This window comes from Hippopotamus amphibius, chromosome 12 (genome assembly GCF_030028045.1).
Source record: "Hippopotamus amphibius kiboko isolate mHipAmp2 chromosome 12, mHipAmp2.hap2, whole genome shotgun sequence".
Classification (NCBI taxonomy): Eukaryota; Metazoa; Chordata; class Mammalia; order Artiodactyla; family Hippopotamidae; genus Hippopotamus; species Hippopotamus amphibius.
In genome coordinates, this window is record NC_080197.1 from 19,351,260 (window position 1) to 19,369,623 (window position 18,364).

Consider the following 18,364-nt stretch of genomic DNA (forward strand, 5'->3'; position numbering starts at 1 on the left):
AGAGCCTGAGGAGTCTAGTAAATTGTATTTCTCTCCCATACCTCGATCTGAACCAGCTAGGAAGTAGACACAGGAGTGCAAAGTATCAAAGCATCAGCTTTAATAAATCGTGATGGTGGATTAGATGATACAGCTTGACCTGTAGCCAGGTGTAGACTTCCTAGGGCTCCTGCACTTGCGCACCCTCATCCCACAGTTAACCTTGCCCGCTGGGAACTTCTGGCAGCTGCCTGCAGAGCAGAGGCTGTCCTGTAAGCCTGCAGTGACAGAGGGGACTCCCTGCCCTTTGCAGAAGATGTGGGGGAGGGGCAAGTCTGTAGGAGCTTGAACCAGGCCTCCCGTTTCACTGATGGGGTCCGTCACTCCTTTGGAGTAGAGAGGAAGGAGGAGAAAGAGACTGTTGTGTTCCCACCTGGGAGTGGACATTCCCTCCTGGAAACAGGAGGACAGAGAACTAGGACTCTTACTCTAGTATCTCTTCCATCAGCCCTTCCCAAATCCTTCTCCTCCCCTTCCCGGAAAAGCGAAGGCATAGGTTCCTTAGTTTCCAGGACAAGAACTGGGCACCACCTGGGGACAACAAGAGAATAAAGGTAGCACCGAAGGACCTCAGCAGCATTGCTGTTGTATCTGGGCTGTCAGTGGGAAACCAGTTTTTAGGTCCCTTTACTTTAGCAGGGAGCTTTTATCAAGGCATCAGGTAGATGCCACATCCTCTCTCAAACCTTGAACATGTCTGTGTTAGCATTGGTGTGTGTGAAAGGCCCAGCTGTGCCTTCATCCGGGAGGCACAGCTGTGATTCAGTCTTGGTACCTCAGCTGCAGCAGGTTTTGTGTAGGTTTTCTGTAACACCTGTAACCCCCGAGGTCAAGAAATGACAAAGGGTGCTGACAGTAGCCTGAGAAGGGAGGAGAGCATGAAAAACTGGTTTCTTTATGTCTTCTCATTTGGAGGAAGCCAGCACTGCTGCCAGCTCTGAGGGCAGAGTGGGCCTCTGGGAATAGCAGGGCACCGCACCACCCTCGCAGAGGCCACAAGGTAACAGTGATAGGGCTACCCAGGTACGTCCTTCCTGTGGATAAGGTCCCTGAAGGGAGAATTCAGGAAGCCTGGGCACAGGTGTCCTGCCTGTGCAGAGGATTCTGGAAGGGAGGAGGGCCTCCAGCCTGAGGAGCCAGGGGCCGGACACTCTGCTCCGAGAAAGGAGAGGTGCTGGTCCCCTTTGCCACTTCCTCTGCCACCACTGTATTGCTGGCACTCCCTCTTGCTTGGTAGCACGTATGCCTGCAGCTTAGAGGACTAAGCTCTATTGAATTTACTTTTCTTTGCTAGAAGAAAGTAAGGCTTTGTGCGTGCTCCATCACGTGGCCCAGGCGGTCAGTGAATGTTTGTTGAACACCAGAATGTGCCGGGCACCGTTTACAGTGCTGGAGACACAGCAGTGAGCGAGACCCATGGTGTGTGTGCTCACAGAGCTTTCATTTTAGTGGGGGAGGCAGACAATAAACAGGGAAAAGTAAGTGAGTCAGTCCCAGATAGCGATGCTTATTACGAAGAAACAAAACAGGGTAAGGGTAAGAATGGTAGGGACTGGGCGTCCTGATTTAGAGGGTGGTCTAGGAAGGCTTCTTCAAGACGGTGACATCTGAGTGGAGACTTAAATGATGGGGGCAGGGATCTTCAGTTATAAAATCAGCAGAAAGAATGTTCCAGGCAGAGGGAACAAGAAGTGTGACCACTTAGAGTGGGGAGAGCGTCGGTGGCACACCTGAGGCAGGTGGGACGGGTGCTCACGGTACAGCGTCAGTCCCAAACAGAGTGAGTCCAGTTCCTTTTAAGTACTCTCCTGCCTCTCTTTTCAGTGTCCTCTCTTGCTCAGTCTGTGCTCCTTTTTCTCTGCTGCCCAGAAGCTACCTTTTCCCATGCTGCTAACTCGCCTCTCCTTCCTTTCTGTCCTCAGCCAGCTCTTGACTGACTTATTGACACGTTTATTGAGCCTTGCACACCAGGCCAGGCCCTGGGGAAAGAAAAGTGCTCAGGGCTTTTGAACAATACAGTTGAAATACAGCGTGATGAGCAGATATCTGCATTATTTCCCAGAGATGTTTACATTGTCAGAGAGGTTGATACCTTTCCCCAAGGAATAAATCTGGAACTGGAAATTTCAGATTCCGAAGTAGGCCTGCAAAGGAGATGGTTGAGGGAGGGCAGCTTCCCAGTGCCCACTGATTCATACTGCGTGAAGAACCTCTGATTCCTCCTCTGAGGAGTAGGCGGCCTGCGGATACAGACTTTTAGAGTACCGGGAGAAATGTAAAATTGCTGGGCTTGAGACAAAATATTTGTGTGTAAAAAATGAATTGGGAAGTATCCCAGCATGCTAGACATGGTTGGGTTCCGATAGGGATTATAGGTAATTTTTTTAATCTCTCTGATGATGTAGATTTTCATTGAGGTACAGTAGTATTTCCAAGTATTAAAGAAAATGTACCTTTAAAATGTAACAGAGCTAATAATTTGAAAGCGTAATACAAGGGTCAAGAGAGGAATCCACGTTATGCCTGGTTCTTTGTACCAGCTGTTTAATTTTCACGTGATTGTGAAGACGTGGTGTGAGGTTCTGAACTTGGACCTGACCACTGTGAATGGAGACTGGAATCAGTTGGAAATCTGTCACCACTTGGAGACTCCCCCTTTCTCCTATCGCAGTCATTGGGATCTGTACCTGTTTAAAATTTTTCTGAACATGACTGACTGCTCATTTCTTGTAGGCTTTTGTTCACCTCAAATGTGTTGAAAAGTACAGAACAAACTATGTAATTTCCCTTGGGATGGAGGGCAGTGGGGGGAGGGAGAGCATTGGGATCTGTACCTGTTTAAAATTTTTCTGAACATGACTACTTGTTTCTTGTAGGCTTTTGTTCACCTCAAATGTGTTGAAAAGTACAGAACAAACTATGTAATTTCCCTTGGGATGGAGGGCAGTGGGGGGAGGGGGAGCACCACTGCCTCCTGCTGGTGGCCTAACTCCAAAGGCTCTGTGTTTACACCTTTGCTGCTGTGTTTTGTTTGGACTTCATCTCAGTTGCTGCCTTAGTTCTCAGTGTTTCTCTCTCTCTACCACATTTTTGTGTGTGCGAGTTCTGAAAAGGAAAATAAGGGATATATGAGATTTGACTGTAAAATGACAAGTCTCTTAAATGTGACAGGACTCATCGTTTTATCCTTCAGATTATGTGTGTATCTCCTGGTACCAGGTAGCTGCTCGTGACGGTGCCCCCTGCCCACCCCCACCCCAGGCAGAGGTTCGTTTTTCTCAGAAGCCCAGAGATGGGTATCCCAGGACTGGTGAAGTGGTTTCAGGGTGACATGAGTGTCCCAGGTTCCTTCAGTCTCTCTGCTCCACCGTCCTCAGGGAGTGTGGTTCACATGCTCTTGGTTCCAAGTTGGATACTTCAAACCCTAGGTACGAAAAATAAGAAAGGGAGGTGTGACATCTTTTTCAAGAGAGCAGAACTTTCCCAGATATCCCTGTTACAGATGTTACATTGTGCAGAACTGTATTACGTTGCCAGCACTGGGAGGCTGGAAATGGTTTCAGTAGAATATGTAGCTGCCCTTGTGGAAGAGTCAGGGTTGTGGTATCGAGGACAAACGGGGTTGTGGATTCCAAGAAGGTAATAAACTTACGTTGTCTACAGCTCTCCTCTATTAGACCTTCGCTCAGAACGTTTCTTAAACTCCCTCTTGTAATTTGCCCTCAACACCAGATAAGCCAAAAAAAGAAAATCAGTGTCAGTGCTTAATGACCACATATTATTAACTTCTGTAGTTTCCACAAACCATATTACTTACCTTGATCACTTCCTTTATTTTCCAGAGCTGTCCATCAGATTTTCTCCTAATAATAAAGATTTCCTACCACTAAAGATAGTAAAAGAAGATATGGCAACTAGTCGTAATAGCCAAAAACTAAACCACTTAGTTGTCCATCAGTAGGAGACTTATTAACTAAAACAGTATGTTCAGCTTTGGTAAAAGGATGAGGAACATCTCTTCACACTGCTGTGGGGCCATCTCCTGAATGTGCTGTTGTGTGGGAGAAAAAAATAAGTTGGAAAAAGTATGTGTAGTATGCTAGCATTTATCTAAAAAGGCTGAATGTGTGTCTGTCTGTCATGTCTCCCCTGCCATGGAAAGATAAACAAAAACCTTCATTTTAAATGGTTACCTACTGGGGGTCTGGGGGGAGGGACAGGGAAGTGATGAATAGAAGCTAGTTTTTCTGAATATGCCTTTTTGTATATTTGACTTTGGAACCATCCTAAGTATTTTATGATAAAACAAAATCTTTAAAAACTTTTTATTCTGAAATCATTTTAAACTTTTAAAAAAAAGTGCAAAGTAGTACAGAGTGCTAGGATCCTTTGCCCAGCTTCCCTTAATGTTAATGTTCTGTATAACCATAGTGTAATTATTGAAACCAGGAAATTAACATAGATGTGGGGCTCTGATCGGCAGATCCTGTTCAGATTCCTTCGTTTTCTGCAGATGTTCTTTTTCTCGTTTGGGATCCAATTCAGGATCTCACATTTCCTTTAGAAATTACGGCTCCTTAGCTGCCTCCCATCTGTGACATCTGTCTTTCCTTATCTTTCATGACCATGACACGTTTGAAGGATATTGGCCAGCTGTTTTGTAGAATTGTTTCTCACTTTGTGTTTGCCTGATGTTTGTCTAATGATCCAATTTGAGGTTATGTATTTTTGGCAAGAGTATCATAGAAGTGATGTCATAGCCTGCTCAGTGGGTGCATGATGTCGGAATTTCTTATTACTCGTGATACTAACCTTGATTACTTGGTTGAGATGGTGTCTCCTGGGTTTCTCCCCTGTAAAGTTACTGTTTTTACCCTGAAACGTAGTCAGTATCTTGGGAGGAGATGTTTTGAGATGCTATGAATATCCTGTTTCTTATCGTACTTTTGCCTGTGAATTTTAGCATCCCTCAGTGGTTCTTGCCTTCAGCGATTATGACCATGATGTTTGGCTAATCGTAATTTTCTATTTCAGTCATTACTTCTGCAGTAGGAATTGCAATCCTGCAAATGCAATTATGTTATAGATTGTAATTTATGACTCTCGCTGTTTGTTTTGCTGTTCAGATTTGGTCATTGGGAGACCCTTTTCACGTTGGCTCCTCTGTCCTTTAGACGTGGCCCCGTCAGTTAGTGAGCACGTACTTACTTTCTGGCACCACAAGACGTTCAGGTTCATGTTACATTTTTCCTGCCATATCCATGAAACTGACTGTTCCTTCAAGGCTCCCTGGTTCCTTTTAGTTGAGAATGGCATTTAGAACTGCCGTTTCTAAGCCACGGTCTGGCCACTCAGTATGCACATTGCTCCTGGAGCATCACTGCTTCTAGACTCTCAGAGCAGACAGAACTAGGAAACATAGGTGTGCATCCTGACAGAAGCACTTGTACCACACATCTGTATTTATTCTGTATCTGTCCATCCGTAGTGAGATTTCTGATTGCAGTCCAACACCACAGGGTTCCTCCTAGCCTTCTGCACCCTTCCGTATTTGTAACTCCTTTCTCTGGCTGTGAGAAGCCTGGTCTCATTATCAGAACACAGTACATTTACTCATTTGTTCAGTCTTAGTATATGCATAAAGTAGTTTCAGAATTACTAACCCATATGCTATGAAAAGAAAATTTACCTGTGTAGAGTATTGGACTAAAGTGTTTTTTGGTCTTTAATCTTAAAGTATATAATGAAAATACCATTGTCCAAAGTTACTCGGTTTAGTTTTTTTCTTTCCCACCCCCTTCATTGTGGTTAAATTAATGTGGGAAAAACCAATCCTAAAATTCAAAAGCAAAATGAAACAGTTGACTCTAGCTATATATGACATGGACAGCATAATCCCAAGAGAGAAATTATTTCAAATGCTTGTATTTCATTTTTTAGTGTCTTCATCATGATGAAGTTTGTGTTTGCAACTCCAGTACAACCATCATCCAGATTCACCAGCTCTTTACATTTTGCCTCATTTGCTTTATCATTTCCCTAATTCTCTCCTGTCTCTCTGAGAACATACATAGACATGCACATGCGTGCACATGCACACGCATGCACGTGCACACACACGCCACTTTTTGTCTGAACCGTTTGAGAGTAAGTTGTCCCGAGTGCTTCAGTGTGTATTTCCTGAGTTCAAGGACATTCCCTTGTATAACCACAGTTCAGTTCTCAGAATCGAGAAACAAGAACAGTGTCCCCGTCTACCATCCATGCTCACGTTTTATCATTTCTTCCCACATTCCTCATAGTTGCTATTCCCCCAGGACTCAAACCTGGGTCACCCACCTCATTTAGGTCTCATGCCTCTTCAGTCTTCTTCAATGGGTCAATGCCGTGATCTTTTTTTCCCTTTCACGACCTTGATGTCTTTGAAGGGTACAGGCTGGGTGTTTCATAGCTGGGCCCTTGCTTTATGTTTGTATTTCCTCAGGATTGGGTTCAGGTTGAGTGACAGCTCTGAGTGATACGTCCTTCTCAGTGTGTCACGTCAAGAGGAACGTGATGTCCATTTGCTGACAGTAAGCACTTTGAGCGTAGTTAGAGGCGTCTGCCGGATTTCTCCCCTGTGAGGTTGCTGTCATTCCCTTTGAAATTAGTGAGTAACTTTGGAGAGACTCTGTGAGACTGTGTAAATACCCTGCTCCTCATCAGAGCTTCACCCACTGGCTTTAGTTTCCGTTGATTAGTTTTGCCTGGATCAGTCATCACTGTGATGGTTGCAAAGTGGTGATTTTCTCACAGTCATCCTACATTTGTTAGTTACTTTCTGCTCTGAGGAAGAGTTTTCCCTTTTCTCCCATTAGTTTATTTATGTCAGTATGCACTCATGGGTTCTTCTTTTATTCAGTGGGTCATGTTCCATACGATACTCACTTGGATGTTCAGATAATCCTGGACCTAGCCGGTGGCAGCCTCTTTGGTTTCTGGTGTTATTTTGAGGTGTCCCCAGCGTTCTTTAAGTACTTCTTGACATTCCAACACAGTATATGTTTCAGGCTCATCCTTTACTTTGACTACCCTGGCCCTGGAATTAATCATTTTTCTAATGTGCCTTGTTCTCTTTATAAAGAACGGAATTTAGAAACCAAGATCTGAGAGTTCGTTATGTTCTTTGCTACTGAGATGCCATTGCTTCTAGGCCCTCTCAGTGGACGTAGCTGGAATACACACACACACTGGGAATGAATATACATGGCACATGTATATGTGTGTATATACATGCATGTCTCCATAAATATATAAATACACACATTCATGTCTATGCGTGGTTGTATACACATATGTGCACACCTAACTATGAGTTAATACTGATACCTCCAAATCCATTCTAATGCCACAGAGTTGTTCTAGTTTTTCTTCTTCCCATAACTTCCTTTTTCAGCAGTGAAAACCCTGACTGCTGTTACCCTCAGTGTATTTACTCATTTGCTCAGTCGTAGATCACACAGCTTTCTAGAACTGCTCTAGAATTGCTGACCCTGCCGCTGTGAAAAGGAAACCTGTCTGCACGTGCGTGTTTAAAACACTGAAGTCTGTCCATGCTTCGTGGGATACACCCCAGGGTGGGAGGGCAGTAAACCTTACATTGTTTTCAGTCATTATGTTGGGGGTGGGGGGTCATAATGCTGCTGGTTTTCCGATATTTTACATATCGCAGGATAAATCAAATGAGGAATGATATTGGCAAGGTTGAGAACTGAGCATTTCGACGTGGATGAAAAGAGATACAGATGTGTGGTTAATGAAGTTAAAATCCCGTCGTCCCAAATGTGAATTAAAAGTATCAGTGTGATCTCATGACATATTTTGTTGTATGTGTGCATATGATGGTACATACACACATGCACACACACACATACCCCCACACACACTCTCTCTCTCTCCTACTTTTGCCCACTGAGGAGGCCCAGGAGCGGTGACCAACCTAGTGGCAGGGAGCATCCTTAGAGCATCTGGACTGTTGTCTCCATTGCCACTTCCCACTGAAGGAAGCTCTCGGACTCCTTGAAAAAAGGGCTGAATCCAGGTCTGAGCAGGAAGTATACAATGGGAGCATGGAACACGTTGTCATACCAGAAAGTAAGGGAGCTGTCAGAGACTGCTGGTCTTTGATATAACATACAAACATAAATACAGACATATCCATATCCTGTTCTTTACCAATGTGTATGTACGTGTACACACACCCCGTGAGTTCATACTGATACCTCCAAATATAATACCAGGATGTTTTCTAGTTTTCCTTCTTTCCATATTTGACTAAATCATGTCAAAAGAACTTAGGAACCAGCTTGAAGAGGTTGCCGTAGGCCATATTTGAACAGCATTAAAAATAATAACAGCAATGCAGTAACAAATAGCGCATATATTATTTAAATGCGTACTTTCATTGTATTCCTTAAAAAGCTAATCATGAAAATCTTCATTAGTCACTTTTGGAGGATGTTCATTTGGAAACTGACTAAATAAGGAGACAGAATCAGACATTTAGCTTGTCTCTCCCATGTGAACTGTACATCAGGGTAGCCAAACAATTGCTGAGGGGAGTTGCAACCCCTAATGAAATAATGGATCTAGGCAATGATCAGTTCGAAAGAAAGACAACCAGACCTCATGTACCTTTTGATGGAAATTTATACAGCACCTATGAAATACACTTGCAGAAGGTAACGCGTCTGGGCAAATAAAGGGAACAGAGGAATCTATTCAGTGACACAGCCAAAGTGCAGGCGGCAAATTGGAGCCTGGAAGAAACTATAGGACAGATACCTGGTCTCTTCAACAAATCAGTTGTATTTGAAAAAAGGAGAGATCAAAGGCAGGGACATAGACACCAATTATATGCATGGGCTTTATTTGGATCCTAATCCAAACAAGCAAACTTAAAAAAAAATAGAGAGATAAGCAGGGAAATTGGAACACTGACCAGATAGCAAGTATTTAGTATTAATTTTTTGAAATACAGCAATGGTAATACATCTTACAGGTGTCCTTATACTTAGAAATACGTATTGGAATATGTGAGGATGAACTAATACGATGCCAAGGGTTTGCTTCAGCGAAATCTTGGAGGGTAGAGGCATAGCAGAGATGAAGCGAGAGTGACCATAAGAAGTGCTCATACTTTAATCTGTGTATGAAAATTTCTATAGCAAAATGAGAAAACTTAAGTGGTGCTGCTTGCTCTGAGTGAGACATTTGCCCAGAGAGCAGGACGGAATCCTGGGAGTGAGTGCCTGCTCTCAGACCACAGGCAGGGGAGGGTAGGAGGCCAGGTCCTTCTCATCACTTTACCCCCGCACACAGCAGCCCCTCATAAGAAACGGGCAGTGAAATGGGTGTTTTCGAAGCGGCAGCTGGCATTGGAGTGAAGTCTATTCCAGAATCAGTCCCATGACTCGTAACTGTGAGAGCCAGCCACTGACACCACATCAGATATAAGTGTTTCCCTGTTCCTTGGGCTGCCGCCATTGTCTGGTGACACAATGTGTGTGACCCTCCTTCCTTCCCAGGCTCAGGCCCGATGTCACCGGATAGGCCAGAGTAAAGCCGTGAAGGTGTATCGTCTCATTACGCGGAACTCCTACGAGCGGGAAATGTTTGACAAGGCCAGCCTGAAGCTGGGTCTGGACAAGGCTGTCCTGCAGGACATCAACCGAAAGGGCAGCACGAATGGAGTGAGTATGCCAGTACCTGCTCTCGAGCCTGAAGAAGAATTTATCACGCAGCCCGGGGCCTCCCTGAATTCTTTATTCCTGCAGCTGTTTTAAGATTCCCTTTCATTACGTTGAATCAGGCCGCACATCTTTGATGGGTAATTCCCTACAATGGACAGTAATTCAGGGTCAGGTCTCTGCATTTCGTAGGTGGGTAAAGGAATCCATAGACACAGTTCGGTGGTAGGATGCTAACGTTTCAATAAACAGGCTTTTAAACATGACCCGCTGGAAGTCAGCTGATCTTCACACTCAGCTCTAAATTATCTGTTGTCACCGTGCTTTCTCTCATGCCACAGACTTTGAGCTCTCTGAAGGTGAGCGCTTTTATCCTGCCCAGCGCCCCTAACAGTTCTTGGCGTGTTAAAAGATTTCCAGTGCGTGATGGTCAGTGAATGAATGAATCAGTGAATGAATGATCACCTTGAAATATGGCAGCTAATAAAATCCTTTTCTCCCCCTCTAGAGGGGATAAAAATTGCTGCTAAGATTCTTGAGTTGTATTAAAGTCCAGGCAAACTAAGCAGCATATCTCCTTAATCTCTGGCCCTTCTAAGTGAGTTGTCTTTAGTCCAGATGTTCTATATCCTCTTAGCTATGCATTGGTTGCTAAGTGTAATACTTCAAGTTACCAGTGCTGGGAGTCATGAAATTCCCTCCTGCAATTGATATAAAGAGAACCAGATTCTTAATTAGAACCAGGAAAGGGTGTTTTGAACTCCCATTTCCTGTTTTCAGCGAGCAGTTGAGAAGATCACCCCTGGCGTGGGATCCTTTCTTTAGTTAAGAAATGACATCATTTCCAATACTATTGTATTTATTTAATAATGAATAAATCATTATTCTTAGCTTGTTTGGTACATCTGGAGGTTTTTAAAGATACAGACTCAAACTGAAATGTAAACTAAACGTTACATATATTCTCTTCAGTGGTGCATAGTTTTAATGCTTTGTGACATTTGACAATAACCAGCATCCTGAAGAATGTTAGGGCCACTCGGTCGTGTGCTGGGTTTTATTCCAGAGCTGCCTGTAGAGCATTGTCTGCCTGCCCTCCTCCCCATCTTTCTCTTGAGCATCTTTATATGGGTTTTCATTTTCTAAAGCTTGGTGCTCATGTCTTTATTCTTCTGACCTGTGCAGTTAGTGGAGGAACTGGGTACTGAATCATGAAGGTCAGATTTGAGGCTCTTTTTCTCCTGTGCATTTCCCACTTTGTGAGTAGTCTTTGGTGACCTTGTCCAGGTACAGCAGCTTTCAAAAATGGAGGTAGAGGACTTGCTCCGGAAAGGTGCTTATGGTGCCTTAATGGATGAGGAAGACGAAGGCTCCAAGTTCTGTGAAGAAGACATAGACCAGATTCTGCAGAGAAGAACCCACACCATCACCATCCAGTCTGAGGGGAAAGGATCCACGTTTGCCAAGGTATGGGGCCTTCTCTGAAGAGCCCACATGGGGTGGCAGTGAAAAGAAAAGTATTCTTTGACCCTTATCAGCCAGGCTTCTATTTGTCTGTAATGCAAACCATCAAGATTGTCTGGCTATACGCCTGTTCTGTGTGCCACCCTGAAGATGCAGGTTCTTAGAGGGGGTTTGGACAGTGGGTCAGAAGCTGTACAAGAAATCACCACTCCAAATCCTAGGAGCTGATCTTCAGCGAGCGGGATGGATGCTTGGGTTTGCAGTTTGCACTCTTCACTGTTCGCAGAGACTGCTCCAAAACCCCTGAATGGTCATCCCAATTCCTTTGGAGAGCACTCTTTGATCAGTATCAGGGAGTTGAAATTCCAGTGAACAGTGCATTCCTCAATCTCAAGCAAGTATTTTGTTCGTTTCATGAGACGAGAGATTTTATTCAAGAGTCCCAGCTTCTAGTCTAGGTGCCTCTTTCCTCTGCCTGTCAAGTCACTGGATTTAGAATTCAGCTAACCAGACTACTTACCAGATCACTCTCAGGTTCCCTTGCCACAGGCTCTATGAGCTTCGTGACCTGTGTGATTAAATCACCTGTTTGGTGACTTATGGGGGAGGGCTTTTTTCAGGGACATTTTGTGCTTTAGAGGCATAGCTCATCTGTCCACCTCATACTGCCCAGCCAGGGCCTTTCCCAGAGTGGACACTTGGGAACTGGTGAGCTGAAAGAAAAACTATATCCAGGAAAGTTTTAAGAATCAGCCCTTTCATGGGCAACTGGACATAACGTCGCCATTGTCTCCCAGGGGTTGTCGTGCTTCCAAGTTTAAGTTACAAAAAATGAGCCTGTTGGTCGAAATTGTAATTTCCTCACCCAATGTTTAAAATAAAGTTTAAAAAGAATAGCTTTGAGATTTTCACTTGCATTTTGACAACTCTGTTAGGGGTTTTGAATTTGAATGCGGATGGAGAATATACTTGAGTCTCTGGTGCGTTTGAGATCATATAGGTGTTTTACTGATTGTGTTCAAGTTCAGTTTATCAGCTCTTTCTTCTTCACAGGCTAGCTTTGTGGCTTCAGGAAACAGAACAGATATTTCCTTAGATGACCCAAACTTTTGGCAGAAGTGGGCTAAAATAGCTGAACTGGACACTGAAGCAAAGAGTGAGAAGGTACAACACTGAGAATATTTTGAATATTGAACATTTCACTGGTGTCTTATGGGACCATAAATTCCTACCAGCTAAAACCATTATTTACTTGTGAACGTTAGTTCTTAAATAAGATGCTGTATGTAACCCGCTTGATACATGCCTGGCACATAGAGCTTGAGAATTGTTAACTATTATAATTTAAAATGACCCTAATGGGGCATACAGTCTGCTTGGTACCTAGGAAATTCGATAAAAACACTTAGAACTGGAACTGGCCAGACAGGTCAAGATCAGCCCTCTGACCCAAGCCAACATCCTATCCTTGGCATGTGACTGTTTTCCTCTATTTCATCACTTCCTATGCAAGGCACTTTACCTGTAATGAATATTAGAGGAAAAAAGCATGATGAAGAAAAGTTTGTTGGGTTCATCTCCATTCTTTCAGTACCCTGAATTTTTCTATTTCTGAATACGAAAAAGAGAATGGCTTTGGAATAAAACCAGAGCTTGAATACTGGCTGTGCCAATGACTAGGTGTATGTCTTTGGTCAAGGTACCTGACCTCACTGAGAAAGGGGAAAAAGGCATGTGAACAAAGGAGGTGGTGACGCCCACTTTGCAGAGTTGGAGATAAGATGATGGAGGTAGCTGCCCAGCCCATTGTGAGTTAGTTTCCCTTACCTCCATCTCTGAGCCAGTCGCCTCCCTTCGGGATGATCTCTTTCCACCTGTCTTCTCGGGTGAGTGTTGACCTCTCACGGACTCACAGACCCAGGAGACAGTCCCTGCTTACATCTAGCTGATTCAGTAACCAGCGCCCAGCCTTAACCATTCTTCCGCAGGATCGCCAGAGGTTGCTTAATCCAACCTCTTTTCTCCTAGTAAGAGGATTCTGCAGCCCCCTTAGTAACCTCTCTCTAGCATTTTACAGTGTCACAGTCAGGAAGTTATTTTGTGTGCAGGACAGTGGGCAAGAAGGGGAAGAAAAAACTCTTGCCCTGAGACAGTAAGAAGCACTTGGAGCGCCCAAGGTCGAGGCGAGGTGATCAAAGCAGGGCTGACACTAGGAATTCACCTGGGCTGCATAGACAAGTATGCAGGAGCCCAGCTGAGCTGTGGGAAGAGGTGTGGGGGGAGGGGCAAGAAATGTGAAATGATGGAGACCAGAGAAGTGGTGACGGTTGTGGCCAAGGGAGCCGCCAGAATGGGTGAGTTTCCTGAGCTAGAGGTTATCTTTTCCATGAAAGACGGAAGGTCAGTGGTGCCAGTGGAAGCCAGAAAATGAGGCGGCAGTAATTCGTGTTCATCCTCAGAAAGTTGCTGAGCAGATGGAATTCTCCGACTCCTCCTGTCTCCAGAGCGCAGGCCGCCTCTGCGTGCTGGGCAGGACAGCTGGGGTGCACCACTCCCATCTCTCTTGGCAAGAAGAGGTGGCCACTCTGGCGCTGGGGTGGCCTCACCTGCCCAGGCCCCTTTAGAAGGACTGGAAAACCAGCAGATAGTGGCAGCCAGCACTGGGGGCAGGGGAACAAGCCAACTTCAGCAAGCCCCAGAGTGTCCCCTCTGCTTGTCGTGGACACGGCAGGTGTGCTGGAAAGAGCCTTTCCTGCAGGAGGACGAGATGGGGGCGGTTTTTTCCCAAATGTGTCCCGAGGACTGGCAGCAGGACCTGCCCGTGCGTTGTGATGGGAGAGAGGAGGGACTTTCTCCCCAGCAGCCCTCTCTGTTTCCAGGAGAGCTTAGTGATCGACCGCCCGCGTGTGAGGAAGCAGACCAAACACTACAACTCTTTTGAGGAGGATGAGCTCATGGAGTTCTCAGAGCTGGACAGTGACTCTGACGAGAGGCCCACAAGGTCCAGGCGCCTCAATGACAAAACCAGGCGCTACCTCCGAGCCGAGTGCTTCCGGGTGGAGAAGAACTTGCTCATCTTTGGGTGGGTATCAGCTCTGCCTGCTTGTTCTTGGCGTTGGTATTGTTTTCCCCTGATTGTCCAGCCCCCGAGATTTGTCCAGTGCGTCTCTCCCCTCACGTCTGGGGTCTGGGCTGATGGAGGGTCTCTGCTGGCAGAAGAGAGACCTGTGCCTTCTGCCTGCGGCCCCCCTCGGTCACTGCAGTCTGTAGTGCTGTACTGTAGGCGTGCCGCGAGTTCCTCATGTGCTTGTCACAGCAGGTCTCTGGTACGAGTTTGCTGCCTGGTACTGATTTCCTGCCTTTTTCCCCCAAGGATATATAAGGAATCAGCACAGCAGATGTTCGAGTTAAGGCATGATTCGTGCAAGGCTCTGGCTCTGGTAGAAGTCGAGGGTTTAGCTTCTGGGAGCTCACCATTGCCTTCAAATACTGCAGCTGGACTCTGTTTTAATTCCACATTTATTCCTCACTCCAGACATTTTCTTCCCTCCCTTCTTAACATCCTAGTGGCCATTTGAAGCTCTCTGTGTCCAGAGTCCAGGTCCCCTCAGTGCCATTTGGTGTGCTGCAGTGTGCAGTCCCGGAGAGTCTCTCAGGACAAAATCCTCAGGGCGCTCCGTAGGCCCAGCAGGGGACGAGAAGCAGCGGCCCCTGTTTTCCTGCAGTGTCCTTCCACCCTCTGACGCCCTTCTGTGTTTCCGCTCTCAGCTGGGGCCGGTGGAAGGACATCCTGACTCACGGGCGATTCAAGTGGCACCTGAACGAGAAGGACATGGAGATGATTTGCCGGGCCCTGCTGGTGTACTGTGTCAAGCACTACAAGGGGGATGAGAAGATCAAGAGTTTCATTTGGGAGCTGATCACGCCTACCAAAGACGGGCAGGCCCAGACCCTCCAGAACCACTCGGGTGAGGGCTGGCAGGGCCGCCCCTGAGAAGCACCGACCCCGTGGACGTCCTCCCCTCTTCCGTGCTGGTCCATACTGCTGTGCTTTGGGGACATCGCTTTCTCGGGTGTATTTCAGAAAGCTCCCTGTGGGAAAGGATGCTGATTTTTTCCATTTCCACTCTCCCTCAGAATCATCCAGTGTTACCTGTGATATTTTAAGCGCAGTTGGGCCCTCTTGAAGTTCCCCGCATGCCAGTCCTGCCCACTAACCTGGGTGTCACTAGGGGTTCCTTCTCTGAGCAGGGGACTCACACGCATGCTCTACCCCCGTTCCACCTCTGTCTGTGCATTTCCCTGTGCTGCTCCTTCCCTGTGCTGAGCCACAGCGCGCCTTCACGTCTCAGGGCGAGCGTTCCTTTTCCCTGGCTGTGCGGTCCCCACGGGCACAGGTTCCGCTGCACCTTTCTTGATCTTGCAGGGCACGTGTAGATTCTTGCTGCCTGACCGAATGGTCCTGGGGGTTACTAAGTAGAGGACCGGGTGTCTCGCTGTCCCTGCCTGGGGGGCTGAGGCGCAGGGCCTGTCGTCCAGGGCCACTGTGCACGGCCCGACTGCCTCTTTGCCGCCCTGGCGCAGCACTGTTCTGATGCTACGTGGAAGCCGCCTCGGCTCACTTTCCTGCCTCTCTGTCTCAGGGTTGTCCGCACCGGTCCCCCGAGGGAGGAAGGGGAAGAAAACAAAGAACCAGCTGCTGCTCCCAGAGTTAAAGAACGCAGACTGGCTGGCCACCTGCAACCCCGAGGTGGTCTTGCATGATGACGGCTACAAGAAGCACCTCAAACAGCACTGCAACAAGTGAGTGTGCCCCCCCTCCCCCACGCCTGGGCAGCTCCACTCTGACTGTGGCCTCCGGGACCCCTGAAGGGGCTGCGGGAGGGCGCTTGCTGCCCCTGTACCACCGTGCAAGGTCTGGAAAGGCAGGCAGGCTGTGTGCTCGAAGATGGATCAGGGCTCATTCACGTTGAAGCCCCTTCTACCTCCTTTAACCATCTCTCTTCTCCCTCAGAACCAGGCCTCTCTTACCAGTGCAGTTCGCACAGGATTTTCTGACCTGACTCTCAGGGGACGCTGGTGCTCTCACAGCTTGCTCTCCTGTTCCTTTCCCTCCCTCTGCCCCCGGGGCACGTTAGCAAGAGCAGAAGACTGGCCTTGGTTGCCGCCAGTCTCAGCCCCACCCCCACCCCCCAGTGCCAGGGTGCTTCCTCTTCTGATTTGCTTTGACATGTATGGCCTCCCAGTGTCTGGTGGACGTGCATTTGAGAGAGTATTCTTTATATTCCAAGGCTAATAGCTGGGATGGGGCTGGCAGAGATAAAGGAAAAAGCGATAGAAAATGAAACTGTTCTTACGAAGTTTAGTTTTAGGGAGCTAGGGCACCCAGCCACAAAACAGTGACCGGTTTGCACATGGATACTTGCATCATTGTACGCTGTGTCTATTAGAAGTAAAAGCACCCTTGGAAACCACGTACCTCAGCTTCCTAGGCCATGCAAGAGTTACATTACCTCCCCAGCATTCCTGGTGGGCAGTGACAGGGCCTCAGCTTGCACACCTCTGCTTGTAAAGAGTTTATCCTGTAAATTAAGATGTTTTGCTAGGTCTTTACTTCCTCCCTGTGACATCAGCCTAATGGTTCTGTCGTTGCTGGGCTGTGGTTTTTTTCTCCTTTACAGCTAAAGTCTAATCTTTTCCCTTCATTCCTCCAAATATTTGAAGATAGGTCTCATGCCCAATACTGTCATAGAAACTACCACACACAAAGGTGCAAGCTCTTTGGGGCGGTACATCTCAAGTGAGACTTAAAGGGCACTCACTGTTGATAGAAGAGCCTGGCTGGGGCAGGACCCAACCAGTAGCACGTTCACTGGGGTTGAATCAGAGTCACCGTGTGGGAGCAGAAAGGAGGCTGGCAGTGGCGAGAACTCCTCGATGGGAGGCCTGGTACATCAGGCTCACGGAGGAGTCTGCTGCAGGATTTAAGCAACCTTATTTCTTGAACAAGTGAGCCATGATAAAAAATGACATTGGGGAGGAGCACCTCCATACATAAGGCAAATGCTGACAACTATGAAAGAGGAAATCGACAGGAACACAATCAGAGTGGGGGACTTTAACACCCCACTTACACCAATGGACACATCATCCACACAGAAAATTAGCAAGGAAACACAAGCTTTAAATGACACAATAAATCAGCTTGATTTAATAGATATCTATAGGACATTACATCCAAAAACAGCAGATTACATGTTCTTCTCAAGTGCACGTGGGACATTCTCCAGGACAGATCACATTTTAGGTCATAAATCAAGCCTTGGTAAATTCAAGAAAATTGAAATCGTATCAAGCATCTTTTCCGACCACAGCGCTATGAGGTTAGAAATCAGTTACTGGAAAAAAACTGTAAAAAACAGAAACACATGGAGGCTAAACAATACGCTACTAAATAACCAAGAGATCACTGAAGAAATCAAAGAGGAAATCAAAAAATACCTAGAGACAAATGACAAAGAAAACACAACGATCCAAAACCTATGGGATGCAGCAAAGGCAATTCTAAGAGGGAAGTTTATAGCAGTACAATCCTACCTCAAGAAACAAGAAAAATCCCAAATAAACAATCTAACCTTACACCTAAAGAAACTAGAGAAAGAAGAGCAAACAAAACCCAAAGTTAGTAGACAAACTGGGACATTTGTAGAGACATGGATGGACCTAGAGACTGTCATACAGAGTGCAATGAGTCAGAAAGAGAAAAATATTGTGTATTAACATATATATGTGGACTATAGACAAATGGTACAAATCAACCGGTTTGCAAGGCAGAAATAGAGACACAGATGTAGAGGACAAACATATGGACACCAAGTGGGGAAAGTAGGGCGGGTTGAGGGGGGAATGAATTGGGAGATTGGGACACCAAATTGTACACTCTAAGTATATGCTGTTTATTGTCTGCCAACTGTATCTTAATAAAAGTTCTTAAAAAAATGATATTGAGGGAGAAAAATTAATCTGGTAATAATTTGCAAGATGGCGTAGGTCTTTACCTGGAGCTGAATGGCCAACTAGGAGAGTTCTGTCATAGTATCAATTGTGATGCCCTAGATTAGGGTGCTGACGGT

General features: G+C 46.2%; 1 protein-coding gene across 6 annotated transcripts in view; it reads left to right on the plus strand.

The window, feature by feature from the left end:
- The window catches only part of CHD6 (chromodomain helicase DNA binding protein 6), a 202,145-nt gene that overhangs the window by 139,163 nt on the left and 44,618 nt on the right, over positions 1-18,364 (plus strand). For all 6 annotated transcript variants that reach the window (XR_009048360.1, XM_057701375.1, XM_057701376.1 and 3 more), the window contains 6 exons: positions 9,606-9,770; positions 11,055-11,234; positions 12,285-12,395; positions 14,111-14,313; positions 15,000-15,199; positions 15,875-16,034. Coding sequence is in view for 5 of the 6 variants with exons in the window: in XM_057701375.1 (XP_057557358.1) it covers positions 9,606-9,770; positions 11,055-11,234; positions 12,285-12,395; positions 14,111-14,313; positions 15,000-15,199; positions 15,875-16,034 (1,019 nt within the window). In the remaining variant the exon portion in view is untranslated. The remainder of the gene's footprint in view (positions 1-9,605; positions 9,771-11,054; positions 11,235-12,284; positions 12,396-14,110; positions 14,314-14,999; positions 15,200-15,874; positions 16,035-18,364) is intronic.